A 21,027-nucleotide genomic window follows, 5' to 3' on the forward strand; every position below is an offset into this window, starting at 1 on the left:
ATTCGGAGTCTTTATATGTGTGTCCATCCCATCTGTATCTGTGTGTGAATAGCGCCTAAAAGGGTTTTAGTATGTACGTGTAAACTTATTCATATGTATGTGTGTGTGAACACTTGCTTAGGTGTGAACACCTCCTTATATCACACTTGCTTAGGTGTGAACACCTCCTTATATCTAGCTAAGATAACTGTGACATGTGTCATATGTGTGTTTGTGAGTGTGATTCGTTTGGGTCAAAAGATAAGATTGTAAATCTACAAAAAGACATTGTACTTGGTGATTAACAAATCAATAAAATCATAATCATTGATTTGTGCTATCCTTCTTTCTCTTCACAGCTCGCCATCTCTCTCTCTCTCTCTCTCTCTCTCTCTCTCTCTCTCTCTCTATGGGTGCAGCCTGGACGACTGGAGCATGTTATGGTGGGGAGAGACATCATACGTCTGACAGAGACACATCAGAGCCCAGAGAGAGGGCTACCTCGAGTAGAGGGATTCCAGTGGGAGTCAGCATACAGGAGGACCACACGCCAGGGTACCTCGAGAGGGTTGGGGGGAGTAGCAGTCCTATTCAGACGGGAGCTACAGGGGAGACTGAGAGTGGTAGCACAGGATCGAGAGGCCAGATACATGTGGATCAGCTTACAGCTCTCACAGGACAGGATTATATACATAGCTCTATGTTACTTTTCTCCATCAGGATCCTCCTATGCCATTACAGAGGACATGCCACAGGAGGAGGAGATAGGAGCCTCGCCATACACTTGTCTGTTAGAGGAGATTATGCATTATTCTACACTAGGGGAAGTATTTCTTACGGGCGACTTCAATGCCCACACACAGAGCAGACAGTGTGAGGTGTATGACTATGATGACATGGAGATCCTCTACCCTGTGGATCCAGAGGAGATAGGGGCTAGTCGGGCATCAGAGGACACTGGACCAGACAGAGGACATTATGGGGACCACTTACTAGAGTTGGGAGCGAGGCATCGTCTCGTTATTTATAACGGGATGCTACAGTGGCCGGGATCAGGAGGGCTGACATGCTTCCCACATGGGGGTCATACACGGACCGGAGGCACGGTGGTAGACTACATTATGGGGTCTTTGGAGGCATCACAGCTTGTCACCTCATTCTCCATTCCACCTCGTCCTATTGGGGCAGATCATACATACTTGGCATTTTCACTAGCCGGATCACCAGTATCACCAGCCCCCCACATACCGACGCCACACACTACCATCTACTTCACACATGACATGGCAGACATATACACTGGCAGAGTAGAGGATGGGCTCCTACTCATGGATCCCCTGGCATCTATGGATACCATTACAGCCCAGCTCGCATCACTCCTACACACGGCTGCATTACAGAGCTTCCCACATCGTGTACACTCAGGAGAGCCTGCGAGACCTGGGACTATGCCCCAGAACAGATGGTGTGATGACGAGTGCAGAGCCCTATACTCACGACTCCGCATACAGAGAGCCTTGGGAGCTATCACAGAGCAGGAGTCGAGGAGAGAGATGAGGAGACTTACTCGCCGCAAAAGGCGGGCCTTCGCAGAGATACAGGAGCTAGAGATCTTTCATTTCTTCATGAGTAGAGATAGCCCTGTCTCATGGCGGCACTTCAGAGAGCCCCGGACCCCGACACCTATTGCAGACCCACAGACATGGCACACATATGCAGAGGGTCTATACCATGCTCCACAGCAGCCACCTATACCTCAGCCACAGGAGCCCCGACCTACCACAGCTAGCTTCTTTACCCACTCGATGGTACAGGAAGCTATCCGCCGCCTACAGCATGGACGGGCCGCCGACCATATGGGCCTGCAGGCCAGTAGATTCTTTAGCTCCTTTTCTTGCACACCTGTTTAACAGGGCACTAGCAGAGGGTTTGCCTGTGGAGTGGACGATGCACACCATTGTGCCGATTCACAAAACAGGGGATATGCTCGATCCGAGCAACTCTACAGGACGGTTATGGTTGGCCACGTGCTGGCCAAACTCTATGGTGCAGTGCTGGAGCAAGAGCTTAGCTTATATGCTGAGCGAGCAGGTTTACGCTCATCAGGGCAGGCAGGCTTCAGGAGAGCTTTCTCTACCACTGACCATGTATTCACTTTGAGATGTATGATTGATCAGGTCAGAGTGAGGAAGAGAAAGCTCTATTGCTGCTTTGTGGATTTCCGCAAGGCATTTGACACAGTACCACGAGAGAGGCTCTTTCAGCGCCTGCAGTCTCTTGGCATACCAGCAGATATGACATGGGGCATCTATGCATTATATGAGGAGGTTTTTGGGCGAGTCAGATGTCCAGGAGGTATGTGAGACTATTGCTAGCACCATTGGTGTGAAGCAAGGATGCCCACTTTCCCCCACGCTATTTGGGTTATACATTGATGAGGTGGCTGACTTCATTACACGGGGAGGCGGAGATGGAGTTGATTTAGCAGGTACCTCAATACATATTATGCTCTATTGATGATATTGTATTAGTGTCTGAGTCCCCAAGTGGTCTACAGCAGCATCTACATGCACTCGATGATTTCTGCACACAGAGGGGTCTTACTGTGAACCTTGGGAAAACCAAGGTTATGGTCTTTCATACATCGAGACAGGGCAGGAGTCAGCTGACATTCACTCTCACAGGATGCCAGGTGGAGGTGGTGACATCATACGTGTACCTAGGGGTTACCTTCTCTGCAGCAGCCACACGCTTTACCATGGGTTCAGCAGCCAGAGCTAGATTGACACGGGGATATGCAGCATTGGCTATGCTAGAGAGACAGTGCCACCAGGCGCATTTTCAGGCGCCCCGGACGAAGGGGTGGCTATTTGATACATTAGTCACACCGGCATTGATGTATGGAGCAGCAGTATGGGCGCCAGGCCTTGCTACCCATTGGTGGACACAGATAGAGAGACCACAGGCCCTCATGATGGCACACATGATACGCAGCAAACCGTCAGTACCTCATGACATTATCCGAGCAGAGTTTGCTGCGCCTCCTATGATGGTAGAGGCCATATTTCAGACTATATGCCTGCTAGACAGATTCAGAGAGATGCCACAGGACAGCTTATCATACAAAGCTTTTCAGGCATCTAGACAGTTGGCTGAGGCAGGAGACAGAGGATCATGGTATGCATAGGTCACACATTGGTTCTCACAGCATGGCCTAGACATGGATCATCTACCACCATTCCAGTATGACAGGGATGCACCACATATCCGTCTCTCTCATAGTGAGAGGAACAGAGTATTGAGACAGGATCTATGGCAGCTCTATACACGAGAGACATGGGTATCGCCTACACAGCCTCTTCCACCGAAGATGCTATACTACAGAGATCACTTCATGAGTATCACTGATGATGGATTTATAGAGAGGCCTAGATACATGGAGGGCTTTTTACCACACGGCTCCCGAGTGGCTATTGGTCAGCTCAGAGTTTCATCACACCGATTGGAGATTGAGACTGGCAGAGCAGCACGGATCCCCCGAGAGGAGAGGGTATGCAGATTGTGCAGAGAGGAGGTGGAGAGTGAGGAGCATTATGTATGCAGATGCAGAGCATATACAGCCATCAGAGAGAGATATCCCAGTTTATTCAGAGAGCCACATTCCCTACGCCAGATCTTTGAGACAGCAGACCAGCGCATACTGGGGAGATACATTCTAGACATACAGCGCCACAGAGAGACATTATTACAGGCTCAGACAGCTCCAGAGGGGGGGCGACAGACACAGATTACTACATTTTTTCAGAGATCCATACCCCTCCCAGCCCCTACACGGCAGGGAATTACTCTCCAGAGAGCAGAGACACTTAGAGCCCGCAGGAGACAGAGGACACCTGGCTTTCGGACACCACGCCTATACCAGAGAGAGATGACAGAGATCAGAGCTCAGTTTCACAGAGAGGGTGCGGAGCGACTGGCTTGCTTCAGAGCACACCCAGGCATGTTCTTCAGGGAGCTGTGGACACCCCCTTCACTGATGTATACCATTTTATACCCCCAATATGGTACAGGATGGAGCTAGCTAGGTTGCATATCACGATTGTATACTCCATGCATATAGCTTTGCATTCTCCTAGTAATAGAGCTCCATCCCCTGCACACCCAGATTCAGCTTTTTTATTCAGTACTTTTTCATTTTGTTGGGATGACAGAGGATACCCCATACAGGTACTCCGATTTGTCTCATAGGCCGAGTTCGGTCTTTTGGAAGACGTTAATAAAATCTTTCTTTCTTTCTTTCTCTCTCTCTCTCTCTCTCTCTAGTTGTATCTGCCATAGCTCAATAGGGATGTCATCTTCTACATAGAGACACTAGAGCCTAGAGAGGAGACTACGAGATATAGTAGGGTATGTATGGGAATCCTCCTATGGAGGGGAGACACGGACATGTGGAGGAGTTAGAGGATCTGGGAGAGTAGGAGTACTATTCCTATCACACCTCTGGACCATACTATCTGTGGTCCAAAGGGATGAGGAGGCTAGATACATGTGGCAAAGACTCCATAGGGAGATTTACATAGTAGTGCGTTATTTTCCTCCAAACACCTCGAGCTGTTCTCCTACATATGGCCAATCACCATACTAGCATTGTACACAAAGATCCAGGAGTTTGCAACTCAAGGGGAGGTACTACTTGTGCGGGACTTCAATGCCAGGATAGGGAATGCACAAGTTAGCCTCTTTGACTTTGAGCGGGACCACATCATCTTACAGGACTTGGTCAAAGAGGAGACGGGGTATTGGAGGTGTTCTATGGATGACGGGGCCATTAAAGCTTATGGGAGATTCTTTTTGAAGCTGGGCCAGCATGTCACCTCATCATTTACAACGGTCTCACTAGATGGCCATCCCTTGGGGGACTAACTTGCTTTCCACACAAAGACGGATCGAGTACTGTCAATTATTTAATGGCCACTAGGTTTGATACTAGATATCCTCACCTTTCACATCCCACCCAAACTGGGGGCTGATCATGTTTGCCTAACCTTCTCCATAGCCGGCTCCTTCGCAAAGAAGCCCTATCCTAAACCCATCAGTCACTACATCAAAGTCCATTTGATGCAAATGTGGTTTATGGCTCCAACCTTTACTATCGCCTCGCAAATGTAGATCTCTCAGCCCCCTTATCCCACACATAGTAACAAAAAAACCCGTTTCTAGCTTTCAAAACCTCGAAACTCCGAAATATTTTTAAAAAACCTTGAAACCTCTCTAGTACGGAAGTTTCGCCTAAATTTCAAGTTTTGTTTTTTTTTTCTCCCCGATTTTTCTGTGAGTTTTTTATTTTTGTTTTTCTTCCATATCCTCCTCATCACCTTCCTTCTTCTCTTGCCTCCCTCCTTTCCTTTTCCATCTTCTACTACTTTCACATCTAGTCCTCCTTCCTTCATTTTCTTCTTCTCTCTTCTTCTTCTCTCTTCTTCTTCTTCCTTTCTCTTCTGCTCTCCTCTTCTTCTCCCTTGCTTTGCTTCTTCTTTTCTCTTCTTCTCCTCTCTTCTTTCCCCCTTTCTTCGTAAACCATCCTTCAATGTCTCAAATCTTTCCCAATTTCTACCTTCTCTTCTTTAATTTCTTGAGAGTCCTTGATTGAACCACTTGTGGCATCTAATCAAGCAAAATTGCCATAATGCCTCACCAAAATAAAGATGGTTCCCGGAGATGTGTGAGAAGACACCATTTTTTTCATCATTACACTATGTTTTTAGATGGCTACTATAAGTTCTCTAAGTATTTATACTTTATGAAATTATTGATTTTTCGAAACCTCGCGGTACTTTAGCCAAGGTACGAAACCTTCCTAAAAAACATCGAAATGAAAAAAACCTTGAAATGTTTCTTGTGACTATGTTCCCACATCACCTCGCAACTTACAAATATTCTCCATAAATCAGCCGAGATCTTCCCAACCAACCACCCACCACTCCAAGGTTCTTTGCTCCACCACAGTTGGTATGACAAAGAGTACTTTTTCTTTGATTCACCAAAAATTGTTTGTTTCTCTCTTTACACTCAATTTGAATTTCCAAATGGGCAAGAGAAACTATCTCACTAAAATGTGAATTGTTTCTCCAATGTAAGATATACCACTGCTACTGAAGAAATGGCCTAGGCTGCATTATCCTTAATCCATCCATAAATTGTTTTCTACATTGCTCCTCTCATGAGCCACTCTAAACATGATCACACATGGCTTGCACAACTTTGCTGAACACTTGTGCAACAGAGTGCCTCTATTATGCTTTAAAGTCAAATTCAAATGTTAATATGGCTGTGTGTGCAGGGAAGATCAAAACCTTGGCTCTGACCAATTTTGATACCAAACGATTGCAAATTATACTGGAAAATGAGATACCTATCGTTAGCAATCAAGTGGGTTTAGCTACTTTCTTGGACATTAAGTTGTGTTGATTTTATTTTTTTATTTCTTTGTTGATTTGATCTTTTTATCTTTGTGAGTTCTACAATGCCACATATTTTTTTTTAAAAAGTTTTAACTATTTGTGTTCAGGTACAGTATTCAGTTGTGGACACACGTCCACAAAAGAGGATGGCACAGCTTTGCCAGTTGACTGGAATCAAACTGATAACGTATGCAGTTTACCCCTCACCTTAAGCTAAGAGATTGTTTGGGTCTGTCTACAGTACATTAAGTGGATATTGGATACCATACTCTAAAGAGGTAATACGGCTGACCTTTTGGGAGCAGGTATGGAACTGTGATGGGTGGTTTGCTTTCAGAGAAGTTTTTGGACGCCAACATATCTGTTCCATTTTCTGGACCTAGTTTGAATACTCCGTCTCTAAACAAATACAAACAGGTTAGAACTGCATGCATATAAGTTACTGTGATCCCTCTCTAGTAGGCATCCATTTTATTAGAAAACACAAATTTGTGGTTGCTTTAGGTCTTTTGCTAGACTGGTAACTTTGTTTGAGTACAATGTAACATAGCTTGTTTGCATGGGTAATTGTTAATGACTTGGTCTTTTTGTGAATGCCTACTTTATCAGATGGTTGATGCTTGGGGAGGGTGGAGTCTCTTTCAAGAGCTCTTGAGAACTCTGAAGAAAGTATCACTGAAGCATGGGGTTTCCATCCCTGCTGTTGCAGTGAAGTATGTGCTTAATCAGGTAATTTTTATGCTGAGCTATGCTTGCTAAGTTTCATCAGTTGAATGGGAACATAGCTTTTAACATGGGTTGTGAGTGGAAACTTAAAAGACTTAGCACGAAAGAACATATTGTTACATTGGAAACAGCCTCTTAAACGTGGAGTTGCCTTAACCCAAGATTGATGACGTGGCATCGAATTCCGTGTTGTCATAGGACTTGCATTTGAAAAAATTTGAAAGCCTTGTTAATCGAGTCAAAGACGGTCAAAGGCCAATATGGTTAGATGGATTGAATCACGCCACATTTTGAGTCAAAGTGCGTATCACCTTAAATTAATGTGTTTTTTGTGGCCTATTTTTATAGAATGCATGGAAAGTTACAGGAGTACGTGAAGGTCCTCTGCATCACGCCACATTTTGAGTCAACGTGCATATCACCTAAAAATAATGTGTTTTTTGTGGCCTATTTTTATGGAATCCATGGAAAGTCACAGGAGTACTTGAAGGTCCTCTACATTCAATTCAACAAAGTACTATTGGAGAAAGAGGATTGGGAGCTCAAGTGGCCATCCACCTATCTTTCTGTAACCTGGCATCTGTGATATAGCAGAGGAGGAGAAAGGAATACCAGATATGGAGCTAATGTATGATGCAATAAAGTATACATGTCTAAGAGCTTGAGCTAGCATTGTGAGGTGCAGTATGGGTCTTAGGGGAAGTTTTTGGAGTGTGGCCAGCCTTCCTAATGTGAGCTAGTACTTTTTGTAATACGGACTTTCTAAATTTTAAGCTGTGATTGGCAATGGTCGAGATGGTCAATGGTTGATGTGTCAGCAAGCATTCATCTTTTCAATCACCAACTTTGGCTGCAATCAGACTAATTACCAAAATTAGCAAATAGTAAGTTGGTCCTAGGCCAATCCGGTTGTGTCGGGGATGGACAAAGTCTAGGCAAGATTCAAGGGTGGGATAAGAAGACGATTCACGCTTACAGTTGCCATCCAATTAATGTTTAGGCACCCAAGATGAGTTAACAATGTAGAATTAGAATCGTGGTGTTGATGTCGGAGAAACCACCCCATTATTTGGTTCTAGCTCTTTTAGAAGAGGGAGAACGAGTTGTCCTCCCGGCACCTAGTGGGACACCTTAGGTATTGTCTAGCGGCACCACAACAGTGTAGCCGCCTGTGTGTAAGGGACTCCTCCCAAGGATCACCTAATACACATGTCACATGGGCGGAAGCTCTGTGTACCTTCTTCGGCCGATACTCAAGCTATATCCAGAAAATGCAACAAGTGGACCTCCTCCCACTAAGGCTGATGGTCACAACCAAAGCTCAGGGAGTCGAGGGAGTGCAAGTGCCATGTTTGGAGCATGTTCCGCCACCATTGATGGTACTCCATCCCAAACAAAAGGTAAACAAAGCACCCTTCATACATGATGGCATCCTCAAAGAAAAGCACAAGTAGATGCAACTGTTGCCCGCTTTTTTTTGCTTGTGGTATCCCTTATAAAGTGGCCCACTCTCCTTTCTTCAAGGAGATGGTGGCTGAAATTGCAGCCTTTGGGCCCACTTATCAAGCACCCAAATATAATGCATTGCATGAGAGACTTTTGCAGGATGAGGTCTCTAGCATTAATGATGCCTTAGTTCATGTGAAAGAAAATGGGACATCTATGGGGTATCTTTGATGGGAGATGGCTGGAGCAGCTACTCTTTGAAGGGTGTCCTTGCATCATGCCGGGGCAAGGCTTAGTACATAAAATCCAGAAAATGTGGTATGCGCGAAAAAACAGCACCTGTTCTTTGTGAAATGTGGAGCGAGGCAGGGGAGTATGTTGGGCTACAGTTCAAGAGGTTCTCGAGGCGGCAGAGGATGTTGACAACGAGCCTATAGAGGCCCAAGAAGATTTTCCAACTGATCATGATGAGTTAGAAGACTTTGAGGAACAAGAAATGTTCAATTTTGAGGGTCATGCTGTAGAATCTATGTTTTATGAGTATAGATTCTATAGACTGAAATCTTTTTGTTTTGTGTGTGGAGTTTGGATTTTGGAATGCTAAGTTTAATTGTTTCAATTTATTGTTATATGACACCCCCCCCCTTGTTGATGTGGCGTTTCCATTTCCCTCCCCTAGAAAAATCCGTTTCCGTTTTCATTTCCGAGTTTTCCACAACTATGCAGGGAACGGTGTTTCCTGTGACTATGAAACCCACACTAAAGTGCACTATCCTAACGAATGTAATTCTTCCCAAAGTAAAGAAGTTCTCCAAACAAGTTGTGATTCTCTTCTTTCCAGGCTGGGTGACCTTGTTAAAAGTAGTATCTCATGTGGGAACGAGGCTTAGTAAAGGGTATAAATTATTATTTAGTTTATGCTACATGAGTCGGCCATTTCCATCATGAGGGTATAAATACCCATGCCCACCATTGTATTATTTCATCTATTCATTGCTAATATCAAGTTCAAGCGTTGTTCGCCAACCTCTCTCTCTCTCTCTCTCTCTCTCTCTCTCTCTGCGTCAACTTCTCTCTCTCTCTCTCTACGTGTTCCGCATGCTCGATTCTGACATGGTATCAGAGCTGAGTGCTCGTTGATTCTTGGGCACACGGAGGAGTTGGAGAAGGTGGCTGCTGCAGCACTGTGGTGGCAAAGAGAGACAGAGGGCAGCTCGCGTGTCTATGCTACATGCTTCGAAGGTGACACAAGACCTCAAAGGGCGGCAGCGTTTCAGCGTCAGAGCACAATAGCGAAGGTGTTGGCGGCTGCAACAAGGCGGCTGGCTAAGGAAGTGAGCACCAGGCTGCGTTTCTGGGGGGCACAAGCTTGCACACCAAAAGCAGCACGCGTTTTTTGTTGCAGGTGGCAAAGCAGGGCAGCCAAGTATTGGCAGCTGCGTTTCCTTGCAGACAGAGCAAGCAGCAATGCGAGTGTCTTGGCGGCTGTAACAAGGCAGAAGTCAAGCACTACAGCAAGGTGCAGGCAGCGCAAGGTGTTGAAGGTGGCCACTACAAGGCGGCAGAGAGCGCGGAGGACAAATCTATGGACGTGATGTGTTCGTAGTTCATTGGTAGTAGACTATGGATGGGATGAGTTCCTGGTTCATTGTGGCAGCTAAAGCTCAAGATGGCATTTTCTTGTGGAGACAGGTTGATTGGTGCATTATCCGAGGTGTACCTAGCAAAGGCCACGCTAGGGTGTCCATGGTTGCATCTGCATCGACTTGGTTTCTTCATCTATGCCCACTATGAGCTACAGAGAGGGTGTTAAAAATAGTATCTCATGTGGGAACGAGGCTTAGTAAAGGGTATAAATTATTATTTAGTTTATGCTACATGAGTCGGCCATTTCCATCATGAGGGTATAAATACCCATGCCCACCATTGTATTATTTCATCTATTCATTGCTAATATCAAGTTCAAGCATTGTTCGCCAACCCCTCTCTCTCTCTCTCTCTCTCTCTCTCTCTCTCTCTCTCTGCGTCAACTTCTCTCTCTCTCTCTCTACGTGTATTCAAACTTCCGCATGCTCGATTCTGACAGACCTCTGCAGAAGATGTTGGGCAATGGTTAAACACAGCGCTTGTCCACTATGTAGCCTGTGGTTTTTATGAAGTGGTGCTATTTAGCAGCAGTTATTTGAAAAGTCTCCTTTGTTTTTTGGTGAGCAGATGGATTATGTGCTATTATGGACTCCTACCACTTTCAGGCGCTTTCCTATCATTGGCCTTCCTATCATTTTCCGTGATGCTCTTCCGTACCTGGCACAATTTGCAGTAGAGTTATCTAAAAAGTATGGAAGTAGATGATGTGTTTATGGGAGAAAAATGTTTTGAGTGGGGCGCGTTTGCAAGAGCTTGTTTCCACTGTCACAAATTTGGACACTTCGCAAATGACTATCCTACCCTCAAATTACACTCGCCTGTTGATTCCTTGCCACCGGCAACTTTGGTCAATGATAATGCCCCTCCATCTAAGATAGGTCATGTAGGACCTATGATTGGTATACAGACTAGGGGGAAGGGGGTTGCAAAGCCCCAACCAGGGCCTCAACAAGCACAAGAAGTATCAGTGCAAAAAAAAAAACAGCTAAGGATAAAGCTGCTATAGATGTGCCCAGGGCTTCTCTTGATGTGTACGGCTCCTAATAAATGGAGACTAGTTTGGGAATATGTACATAAGATGCATCCTGATATGATGTTTTTTCAAGAGCATAACCAGGATGAATTTGTTGGCAAGATAGGTTTCTTTGATAGGTACTGTATATACTACGCTTACTGGAGTTCTTTTTTTGGGTGTTTTTGTGCTGATCAAGCAGATTTTAAAGCCTTCAGTGGCTTATAATGATCCAGATGGCAGACTCATTACTTTGTAGCACATGCTCAATGGGGAGCTCTATGAGTTTGGCTGTGTATATGCCCCTATAGTTTCAACCCGCCGAATTCTTTTGTGGCATTTTATGAGTTGGTTTCCTTGGTTGTCCACTTCTCTTATTTGTGGGGATTTTAATAACTCCCTTTCTCCTTGGGACAATACTTGGGGTCATTCTCATATGCTTGCTTCTAAGGAAGTAGCGTTGAGAAATGTCGTGGTTGATCTTGGATTGAGAGATTTATGGATAGCCACTTCTCCTGATAAGAGAGGTTTTACTTTCCACCATAATGTGCATTCGGATTATTGTGCAAGATTGGATGGATTGTTGGTACCTCTTGCATGCAAATTATGTTGACACTTTTCCGTGTCGTAAATGGATTGATTACTCTTTGAACCTTTTTGATCATGCGCCGGTTTGGTTGGGCTTGTACTTTGATATGTGTCTTGAAGAGGCTTCTTTACCCACTAAATAACTTCTATTGATGAACAATTCAGGATATGACTGTTGATGTCATTGATGCGTTACAGGTTGAAATGTATGAGAACATAGACATTGCATGGTATCATTTTGCTGCCCGTATGCAAACGGTTATCATTGAACATGGAAAATGGTACTTGGGAGAAGAAAGACATTGCATGGTATCATTTTGCTGTTCGTATGCAAACGGTTATCATTGAATATGGAAAATGGCACTTGGGGGAAGAAAGACAATGCATATACCAGCTAAAGAATATGCTGCAATTTCTAGAGGAGACCAATCATACTTGCATGCTATCCCAGCAAGAGGAGGTCATATCGTCTATGCAAAGCATGCCTTGGCTCCCAATGACTATTGAAAATCGCAGAAATGGCAAGTTAGATCACACCGAAAACCCCTTTTGGATACGGGTTGCTCATCTAAAGCTTTTTTCAAAAGCATGTATGTTTCAAGACAAAAACATGTATATCTGGAGTGACGAAAGAGGATGGCAATTGGACAAACATACACCAGCTAGAGCATGAATGTGTTATGCATTTTCAACATGTTTTTGCAACACCGCGCTAGATGACTTGTAATTATTTCGCCCTCCTAGCTCTATTTCACATGATGAAACCATGCCCGGACACCTGACAGGTGGAAGAAGACATGGGGACATGGTCCATAAAGTTTGATTAAGTAAATGCACCATTCTTGGTCAAAAAGCAAGAAAAAGCAAAAAAGTCAAATAGGGTTGACCGGGAGCCAAGGGCACCATTGGAAAGAGGAGACTGAAAGCTAAAAGGCGCTATCTCAAAAAGCAGCTCTAAGGCCAAAAAGCAAGGCCTTAAAGCTAGAAAAGCAAAGCACTAAAAGTTGAGTAATATTTTATTAATAAAAGTAAAAAGAGCAAAAGCAAAGGCAAAAAGAGGAAAGCAAACGGAAAAAAGGCAAAAGCAAAAGCTTGGTTAAGCTTTTGGTAAAAAAGCAAAGCCCTCTTCAAGTATAAAAAGGTTTGAACCTCTCTTGTAGTACCAGGAACAAGATCATCGAAGATTGAAGGAGTTCCTGGAGTGTATGTGTGGGCATCATTATGATCATGGAGAGCTTCTTCTGCGCTGTCAACACCGTCTCCAACTTGCTTTTCAGATGTACGGTTAGCCCTAGACTTGTATGGGCATATGCATGGGCGATACGGACGCGTGTACAGAGTTGTACGGACAGAAATTTTAGAAACCCTAGAAGTGCTCCAAAAACTGTTTTTTGGAGGTTTTTATCGCCCAAAAACCATTTAAATAAGTTTTATATCAGTTTTCTTGCCAGAAAGAGCTTTTCCATGGTTTTCTTCATCGACAAGGTTGTAGGAATTGTGGAGATTACTCATGGGAACTTGGACTACTTGAACTTGGACTTGGATATAAACTTGGACATAGAGCTTGGACATGGAACATAGAACTTGGACATGAACATGGGTATGGAACTTGGACATGAACATGGAATCTGGACTTGGACTTGGACTTGGATTTGGATTTGGATATTAGATTTGGTACTAGCCCGGTGAGAGATATTTGTGGGTCATCCCCGTGGTGTGCTCGACATCAAAGATCTCGTGCCTCGACATCGACATGGACTTGGATATCCTACATCGGCATATCTGTTTGTTTTGTATTCATTGATTGTATTGATCCTGGCCAGCGTGCCCATGGATTGTTTTTGAATAAATTCCTGAAAGGGGGCGGGGCTTGTTCCCCGCTCAATGTGGTGTACTGTGTAAGATCCCTATTCCCTTCTCTATCTCTACATCTTTATCTCTTGTACACGTGATTGAGTCTGTCACTGCACCCCCCGTTGGGCTCGTGCGCGAGCTTCTGTCTCATGTTTCCAGCATTGTAGATGTGGATGAAGCAGTTGACTTGGAGTCCATGTTTTCAGCTATGGCCTTGAATAGGGTAGTAAAGGCACTTGGTAAATTGAAGACTTCAGGATGAGATGGATTGGGCCTATGCTTGAAGAGTCACTTTTGCTTATGATCAATGAGGCTTGGAATTCAGATGTCATTTCTTTTGATTGGCACAAGGGATTGGTAAGACTGGTGCCAAAAAAGGATTTGTGTCTGAAACTTTCTAATTGGCGTCCTATTAGCTTAACGCCAGTGATTTATAAATTAATCACTAAGATGATCACTGATTGCCTCAATAAGATCTTGAATAAGGGTTTGTATTCAGTGCAATATGGTTTTGTGCCTTGTAGACAAATAACAGATAACATTGCTAATGTCTTTGTTGGCATAGAGTATGAAAATTATACCAAGTAGGATGCGATCTTATTGCAGGTTGATATTACTAAGGCTTTTGATATAGTCCAATACATTGTAGAAGTCATGGCAAAGTTAGGTTTTGGTCCAAAAATGCAGAACGTAATTTATTGGTTGTATCAAGATAGCATTGCCAGATGCATTTTGGGAAAAGGCTTATCCTCTCTATGGGTTTTGGGTAGATCTATTCGACAAGGCTGCCCCCTCTGTGCCTTGCTTATGCTATTGCTACTCATTCCTTCTTGACATATATAGACAAGCTCACTAAGACTGGCAGATTACATGGGCTTCGTCTGCCTGATGGTCGGCATTTGGTATCTTAGGCATATGCTGATGACTCTTAGAATAAGCAATCAGATCTGCAATGTTTCATGAATGCCTTGTATATGTTTGGAATGGCAGTAGGTCTTTTTATCAATTTAAAAAAAATCAAAACTATTGCCTCTTAGCAAAGCTAAGTGGCATTGCATTCTATGGCCTGGGCAAATCATATCACGTACACATTATGTCAGACATTTGGGATATCGTGTGGGATGGAATCTTTCACTTCGGGATGCTACAGATTGGGTACTACAAAAACTTATGATTAAGTTGGAATATTAGAAATTCTCTACTTGGCCACTTCATGTTAGATTGAGATAGTTCAATCAATTTTGATGGCTTACGTACAGTTTTTTCTCCCTCTTCTGGCATGGTCTAAAAACCAAATCTCTTGCTTTATGACAAAAAACATGGAGACCTTAAGGCAAAATTCTCACTATAAGAAGGCCTAGCATCTTTATAAGTATGAGTTCATATTCTCGCCGAAAATGCATAGAGGGCTTAACATTTTTAATATTCATTATCATGTACGGGCACGCAAAGCCACTCTGCTCCATATGTTTCTCGCGCGGGAACAGCCCTGGACACTTATGATTGCAGCTCTCTTGCTTTGATGTGGACATAGATGCATTCGACAAATGCGAGCTAACTCACTGGGAAATTTTATTTGGCTATGTGGAGGTAAAGATTTCTGGATGCCCTTATGTCTCTCGTCTCCTTGTAGATTGGAAGCTTGTTTTGCAATATATTCAATGGTCGGGTAGACCTTCTGAGATTGGCAATAGTGTCTTTTGGAGCCGTGCATTCCCTTCTCCTTTGGCTCTTTGTTTCCCATGGCGAACGAACTTTCTTTCTACAGAAGACATTCAGGTTTGGCAAGATGATGTTGATGTTGAAGGAAACGTTGTCCTTTCCACGAGCTCAAAACCGTTTGCAGTAGAGTATGCAATACAGACCTTTATGGTGCATGTTATAGGAACGATTGTAGCCTTTTACTCCTCTTACGGTTGTTCCGGATGGTGAAAGGACAGAGGATTGGATTTTCCTAAGGGAAGATCCCGGATGTTATCCTAGTTTCTTTTTCTTTCAGGTTTTGAACGCGTTGAATCTTGATCTACAAGTTGATTATTCGTGTGCCTTGGTTTGTCGATCAAGTTAATAAGATTTGGCTCCTCACTAAGACAGCACGGTGGAAACAAAGCCTAAAGAAAATATGGCATAGTAAATTGCCACTCAAATCTAGATTATTTTTATGGCGATGCTTGTTGGGAGTTCTCCCAATTGGAGAATTTCTTGAAAAAAGACACATAGTTGTTGTGAAATGCCCTTCTTGTCGTTGCATAAAGGAAACAATGATGCTTCTTCTTTGGTCTTGTCCAAAGACCAAAAGTTCCTTTCGGCAAATTTCACATTGTCTTAAACTCGAATTCCTACAGTATTCCTTCTTTAGATTTTTTTGGCTTTTGGGCATGTGGCCTTAGATTGGATCATGCATGACCCTTTCTAATCTAGACTAGATATTGGGCTTTGTGGACAATATGACATGCAAGAAATCAGTTGGTTTTTCATTCCGCAAGGATTGCACGCTATCACTACTTTCGTCAATCCTTGCGTTAGTTTTTTTTTTGATAGCATCCATCTGCAATAGATCGATGATGTCCAGTTGGCTTTGTTTTTTCATTGTTTTTAACTTGTATCATCCTAGGAAGTTATCCCTCGTCCTGAGGGCTTCCTTTTTAATATAGTAAAGAAAACAGTGCTTTTACAAAAAGGAAAAAGCGTGTATGAGAGAGAGAGAGAGAGAGAGAGAGAGAGAGAGAGACGTTGAGCTTTTTTGTTTATTGGCAGTCAGCAGTGGCAGGCTCTATGATAGGGGTACGACTTGGCCTTTCAGAACATATAGAGGAATCGAAGGCAATATTTAGCCTCCAACTTGATGAGGAAGATGAAGCCAGTATAAACTGTGCGTCATGCAAGGGTAGGGATCTGCTGAAGGTTATAGGAGATTGTGGTGATGAGTATAGAAGGGCCTAAAAAATGCTTAAGGCTTTGTCAGAAGAGTTTGTTTAAATGTCAAACTAGGTAATATTCGAGACTGCAGTGGAAACCTCTAATGCTTTTGGCCAGTTAAGTATGCAACAAACCGGATTTGATTGATTAAGATGGTCAGGTTGCAATGCTTTTCACTGTGGAACACTTGCTCTGTAAGATGTAAGGAGACCATACTTTGCCATTAATATTTTTGAACTTGATTTCTAGTCAATGGAGTTTAAGCCTTGTTTTTTTGTGTAATATGTTACTTGGAAACTAAAGTAAATGCATTAGTCAAATGGATTTATATGAGTGGTCTGTTTTGGAAATCCATAACATCCTAATGGGTGGTCTGTTTGAAAAAAGTACATCTTCAAGCATGGAAAGTTGAAGAGCTTTATGGGGAGTGGCTATGAAAATCCAATTTTAGTCTATAACATGACATACCCATCCAGAGGAGGAAAAATAAATCTGCAGGGAAAAAACATGGGCATTATCACTTAGGAAGCGCTCGTGTGCCTAGTCAAAAAGAAAGATGATGAGATACACAGGTATATGCAGGGTCTTGGACTTGTGTATGCTACTCTAATGGACATTGTAGAGAAACAAATCCCTCGAATTATATAAGAACTACCAGACCATTGTGAGCACTCACAGCTGGGATGCAAGGGATGGAGTCGATCAGTAAAGATAGGTTAGGGTTTGTACATGGTAAATGTAGGTGCAGGCCTATGAAGTGCATGATGCCTTCAAGAGAGGGTGGTAGAGAAAATCAGTATGACACCCAAAAGCCTCTTTTCTTTCCAAGAAATGAGAGTACAAAAACAATGTGAAAACATTGCCAAAGGTCCATCATAGATCATTTCAACTGTGTAGCCGCTATTGGATTTGATGAGCCAAGAAAGAACATTGTTTCTTGAAAGCTTTCAAGTTTTCAAAATATTGCAAACCTGAAAACTTGAATTTGAAAAGCTTGCTAATACACTTTGTCTAACTTCTAAGCACCTTTGTACTGAGAGTGTATAGCAAACTTATATTAATTATACATATACAAATACAAATACAAATACAAATAGCCATACTTTCAAATGGGTGGAGAGATGGTACACTTTCTCCAAAAAAAATCAAGACCAAGAAATGAGTCCTTTCTTGGGAACATCGTTTCTTGAAAACGTTTGATACTTGAATTTGAAAAGCTTAATTTCTTTTTGGAACACTTAAAAAGCTTAATTTGCACTTTAGGAAGACCTTGATATGCACTTGTAGACTATTATGTCTACTTATATTAATTATATGTATATATATAACTAACCATATTATTATATGGTTGGAAATTGGGTACTCTCTCTCTCTCTCTCTCTCTCTCTCTCTCCTAAAAATTTCAAGGCTAAGAAAGACGGTTGATCTTGGGAACATTGTTTCTGGAAAGCCATTGAGTTTTGAAAACTTCAGTTTGAAAAGCTTATATCTTTTTGAAACACTTGGGAAGCTTTTTTTTCCTCGGGAGGGTGAATTTGTGCGTCGTGTTGTCCCCCTTGGTATCGAACCTAGGTCCTCATTGTGGAACTCGATAGTTCTACCAGTTGAGCTACACGCTTGTCGGCAAACACTTGAGAAGCTTGATATGCACTTTGTGAAAGCTTTAAGCAGTGAGCACCTTGATACTAAGTGTAAAACAATGTACACACACATACATCATGGTATAATATATCCATGCAATGGATATGTACATTAAAAAACATCACGGTACATAAATGCACAAACATATACAGACATACAAAAGACAAGTATCTGGAAGTAGTACAATATACGATCAAAAAGCTCAAATTTCTCCAAAACTTGATCAGATAAGGCCTTCTCAAACTTAAAAAGCTTTTTAAGTGTACCATAGATGCGCTTCGTGTCCATGGTCTTCTCAAACTCCTTTCATCTTTTACTAATCACAGTAGGTAAAGAATTTGCATACATACATAATCGTACAAACCAAAGATTAGGAGATAAGACTAGAATAAGATTTAAATTATCTTTGCTTTGTTGATTTTTTTAAAACATGTATCCATGGATAATGGGATTCCATTGACTAGAACTTTACCATGCAATTAAAGCCGAAAGGAAAAAGAGATTTGCCTCCTATAACTGTGCCAAAGTCTATGCCATCATTTCTTTGGCATGGATGGCAACCCATATCTTTCGCAATACAGAGCTTGAGGGTTTCCATGGATAGCTTGGCACTCAAAGAAAGGAAAGCTCCTCATAGGGTTGTTATCACATCTTGAAAGGAACCCTCTAACCACTAGCTTGCAAAGTTGTGCCTTGCTTTGATATTGGGGTCAATAATTCTTAGTCCTTTGTCTTACCTCAATGGATGACCATCCCATGCAACTCTAGCCCTTGTATTTGATGTGCCATCTAATCTTAACAAAGCCACAAAAAGCCCTTATCGATGTCCTTAAAGGGCCAATGCAAGCATGTGAAAAATACATGGAATGAACCAAGTTGTTGCAATGAGGATATTGTTTGTAACAATAATTCTATAAGCTTAGTAAAGCAAGCTTAATGCATGTAAATTTATCTCACATTGATGCATCAACATATGCCATTTGGTGTTTACAAATAGTAGAATTCAAATTATCTAATTTATTTCTCCTCAAGCTAAATGCATACTATGGAGAAAAACTATTTTATCACATGAAGGGAGTAAGTAAATTGTTAATGTGTTTTAGAAGTTTTACTAATATCCATCAGTCCATGAGTCAAGTGCAACACTGGTTGGAGCGATTAGGTCCTAAGCTTAAGGTTGGAGAAACCCCAGGGTGTGCACATTTCTATCCTTAGAGGGATTTAGTGTGGTGTGCAACATGTCACCAAAACCATACCATTACTGAGTGCCCTCAATTGATGCATAGACTAGTGCTGTACTGTGCACATTGAGCAGGTTGGGCCATTACCCACCAACCAATGTCATTAGCCACACCTCTCTAATGCTTTGCCTTACCAACACCAACAAAGACCTTGACTTGCATTATGAGATTTTCTAGGACTATCCACACCCATGAACTCAAAAATGAGTGTATATTGGGTCACATCTATTAACCAAGTCAGGATGCAGGAACCAATAGAAAAGAGGTATGAACTTGATATTGAAACAAATCTTCTTTATATAGAGGAACCACCAGAATCATCGGCCAATTACTCTTGGGGTCATAGGGGAATCTTCCAAGTAGGAGTATCATTAGGCAATAGAATATTTGTGAGTTGTCTTTCCTCTTCTCCATGCTATCTTGCTTGTATTGCATTGGATTCTTCTATGTGTTCTCTTGCTTGTATTATATTGGGTTCTTGCTTGCTTTTGATGGAAGTGTGCTTGGATAGGCATCATTATAGGTTTTTTTCTTTCATATGAGCTTCTTCCCCTCTTCTTTCACCTTCTCCTCACCTCCTCCATCAAGGTGGTTCAATCTCTTCCTCCACACCCATGGTCTATGGAGCTCTCCCATGTGAATAGAGTGAGGAAACCGAGAAGTTGCATTTTGTGGCTCTTAGGCAAAGCTCCCAACCACACATGTTGTGGAATTTCTAGGTAAGCTTCCGAATTGAACATTTATGGCACCACCCTTAAGGAGTAACCTAAGGTCTTAGCACCTAATCCAATCCATTCCAAGCTAATGTGATCCCAATATTACCCAATGTTAATTAGGCGGTCACACTCCAAAAGGCATACAGTTTTGGAGCCACGGATGTGTTTATGGTATTGTTTTCAATCTTGTTTTTTGTATTAGGATTAGGACATCTAATTTGTAGGTTTTGAAAGGATAAAACCCTAGTTTTCTTGGCCATTTGTATGAGGTTTAGGCCTAAAAGGCTTGGATTTCGTTACACTGAGTCAAGGGATTTCGTAGTCTTTGTGATTAGGGGTAAGAGATCCACTCCAAAAACCTTAGCTAGAAGTTCCAATCTTGTGGATTAGGAGGACCCTAATTTTCTTGGCCATGTGCATGAGGTTTAGGCTTAAAAGGCTTGGATTTCATTACATTAAGTCAAGGGATTGCATTGCATTGAGTTAAGGAATTTTTTAGTTTTTGTGATTAGGCATAAGATCCACTCCAAAAACCTTGGCTAGAAGCGCGAATCTTGTGGATTAGAGTGGGAAAGTTGTATTTTTCCTTTTTTAGAGAATATAAAATAAATAAATAAAAAAACAACCTGTAAGCATTTCATCACTTTTACAAATCCCTTTATTAGGACTAGGAATAATACACCCCCCCAACTGACTAAGGGAAACAAGGAAAAACTAGACCCAAAATTATTAACGGCACTACGAGCATGTGTGCGGGTGTGGGGAACACTCTAAAGCATAGTGTGGGAACCACTCTA

At 42.5% G+C, this 21,027-nt stretch overlaps 1 protein-coding gene across 1 annotated transcript in view; it reads left to right on the plus strand.

Moving 5' to 3' along the window:
* Positions 1-16,904, plus strand: part of LOC147626591 (putative oxidoreductase At1g06690, chloroplastic) — a 67,255-nt gene extending 50,351 nt beyond the window's left edge. The window contains exons 5-9 of the mRNA XM_086816650.1: positions 6,320-6,408; positions 6,548-6,627; positions 6,746-6,857; positions 7,050-7,169; positions 16,471-16,904. Of these exons, the coding sequence (XP_086672776.1) occupies positions 6,320-6,408; positions 6,548-6,627; positions 6,746-6,857; positions 7,050-7,169; positions 16,471-16,656 (587 nt within the window). The 3' untranslated portion in view covers positions 16,657-16,904. The remainder of the gene's footprint in view (positions 1-6,319; positions 6,409-6,547; positions 6,628-6,745; positions 6,858-7,049; positions 7,170-16,470) is intronic.
* The last annotated feature ends 4,123 nt before the right edge of the window (positions 16,905-21,027 follow it).

This window comes from Cibotium barometz, chromosome 22, assembly GCF_041138505.1.
Source record: "Cibotium barometz isolate CiBa-2024 chromosome 22, ASM4113850v1, whole genome shotgun sequence".
Classification (NCBI taxonomy): Eukaryota; Viridiplantae; Streptophyta; class Polypodiopsida; order Cyatheales; family Cibotiaceae; genus Cibotium; species Cibotium barometz.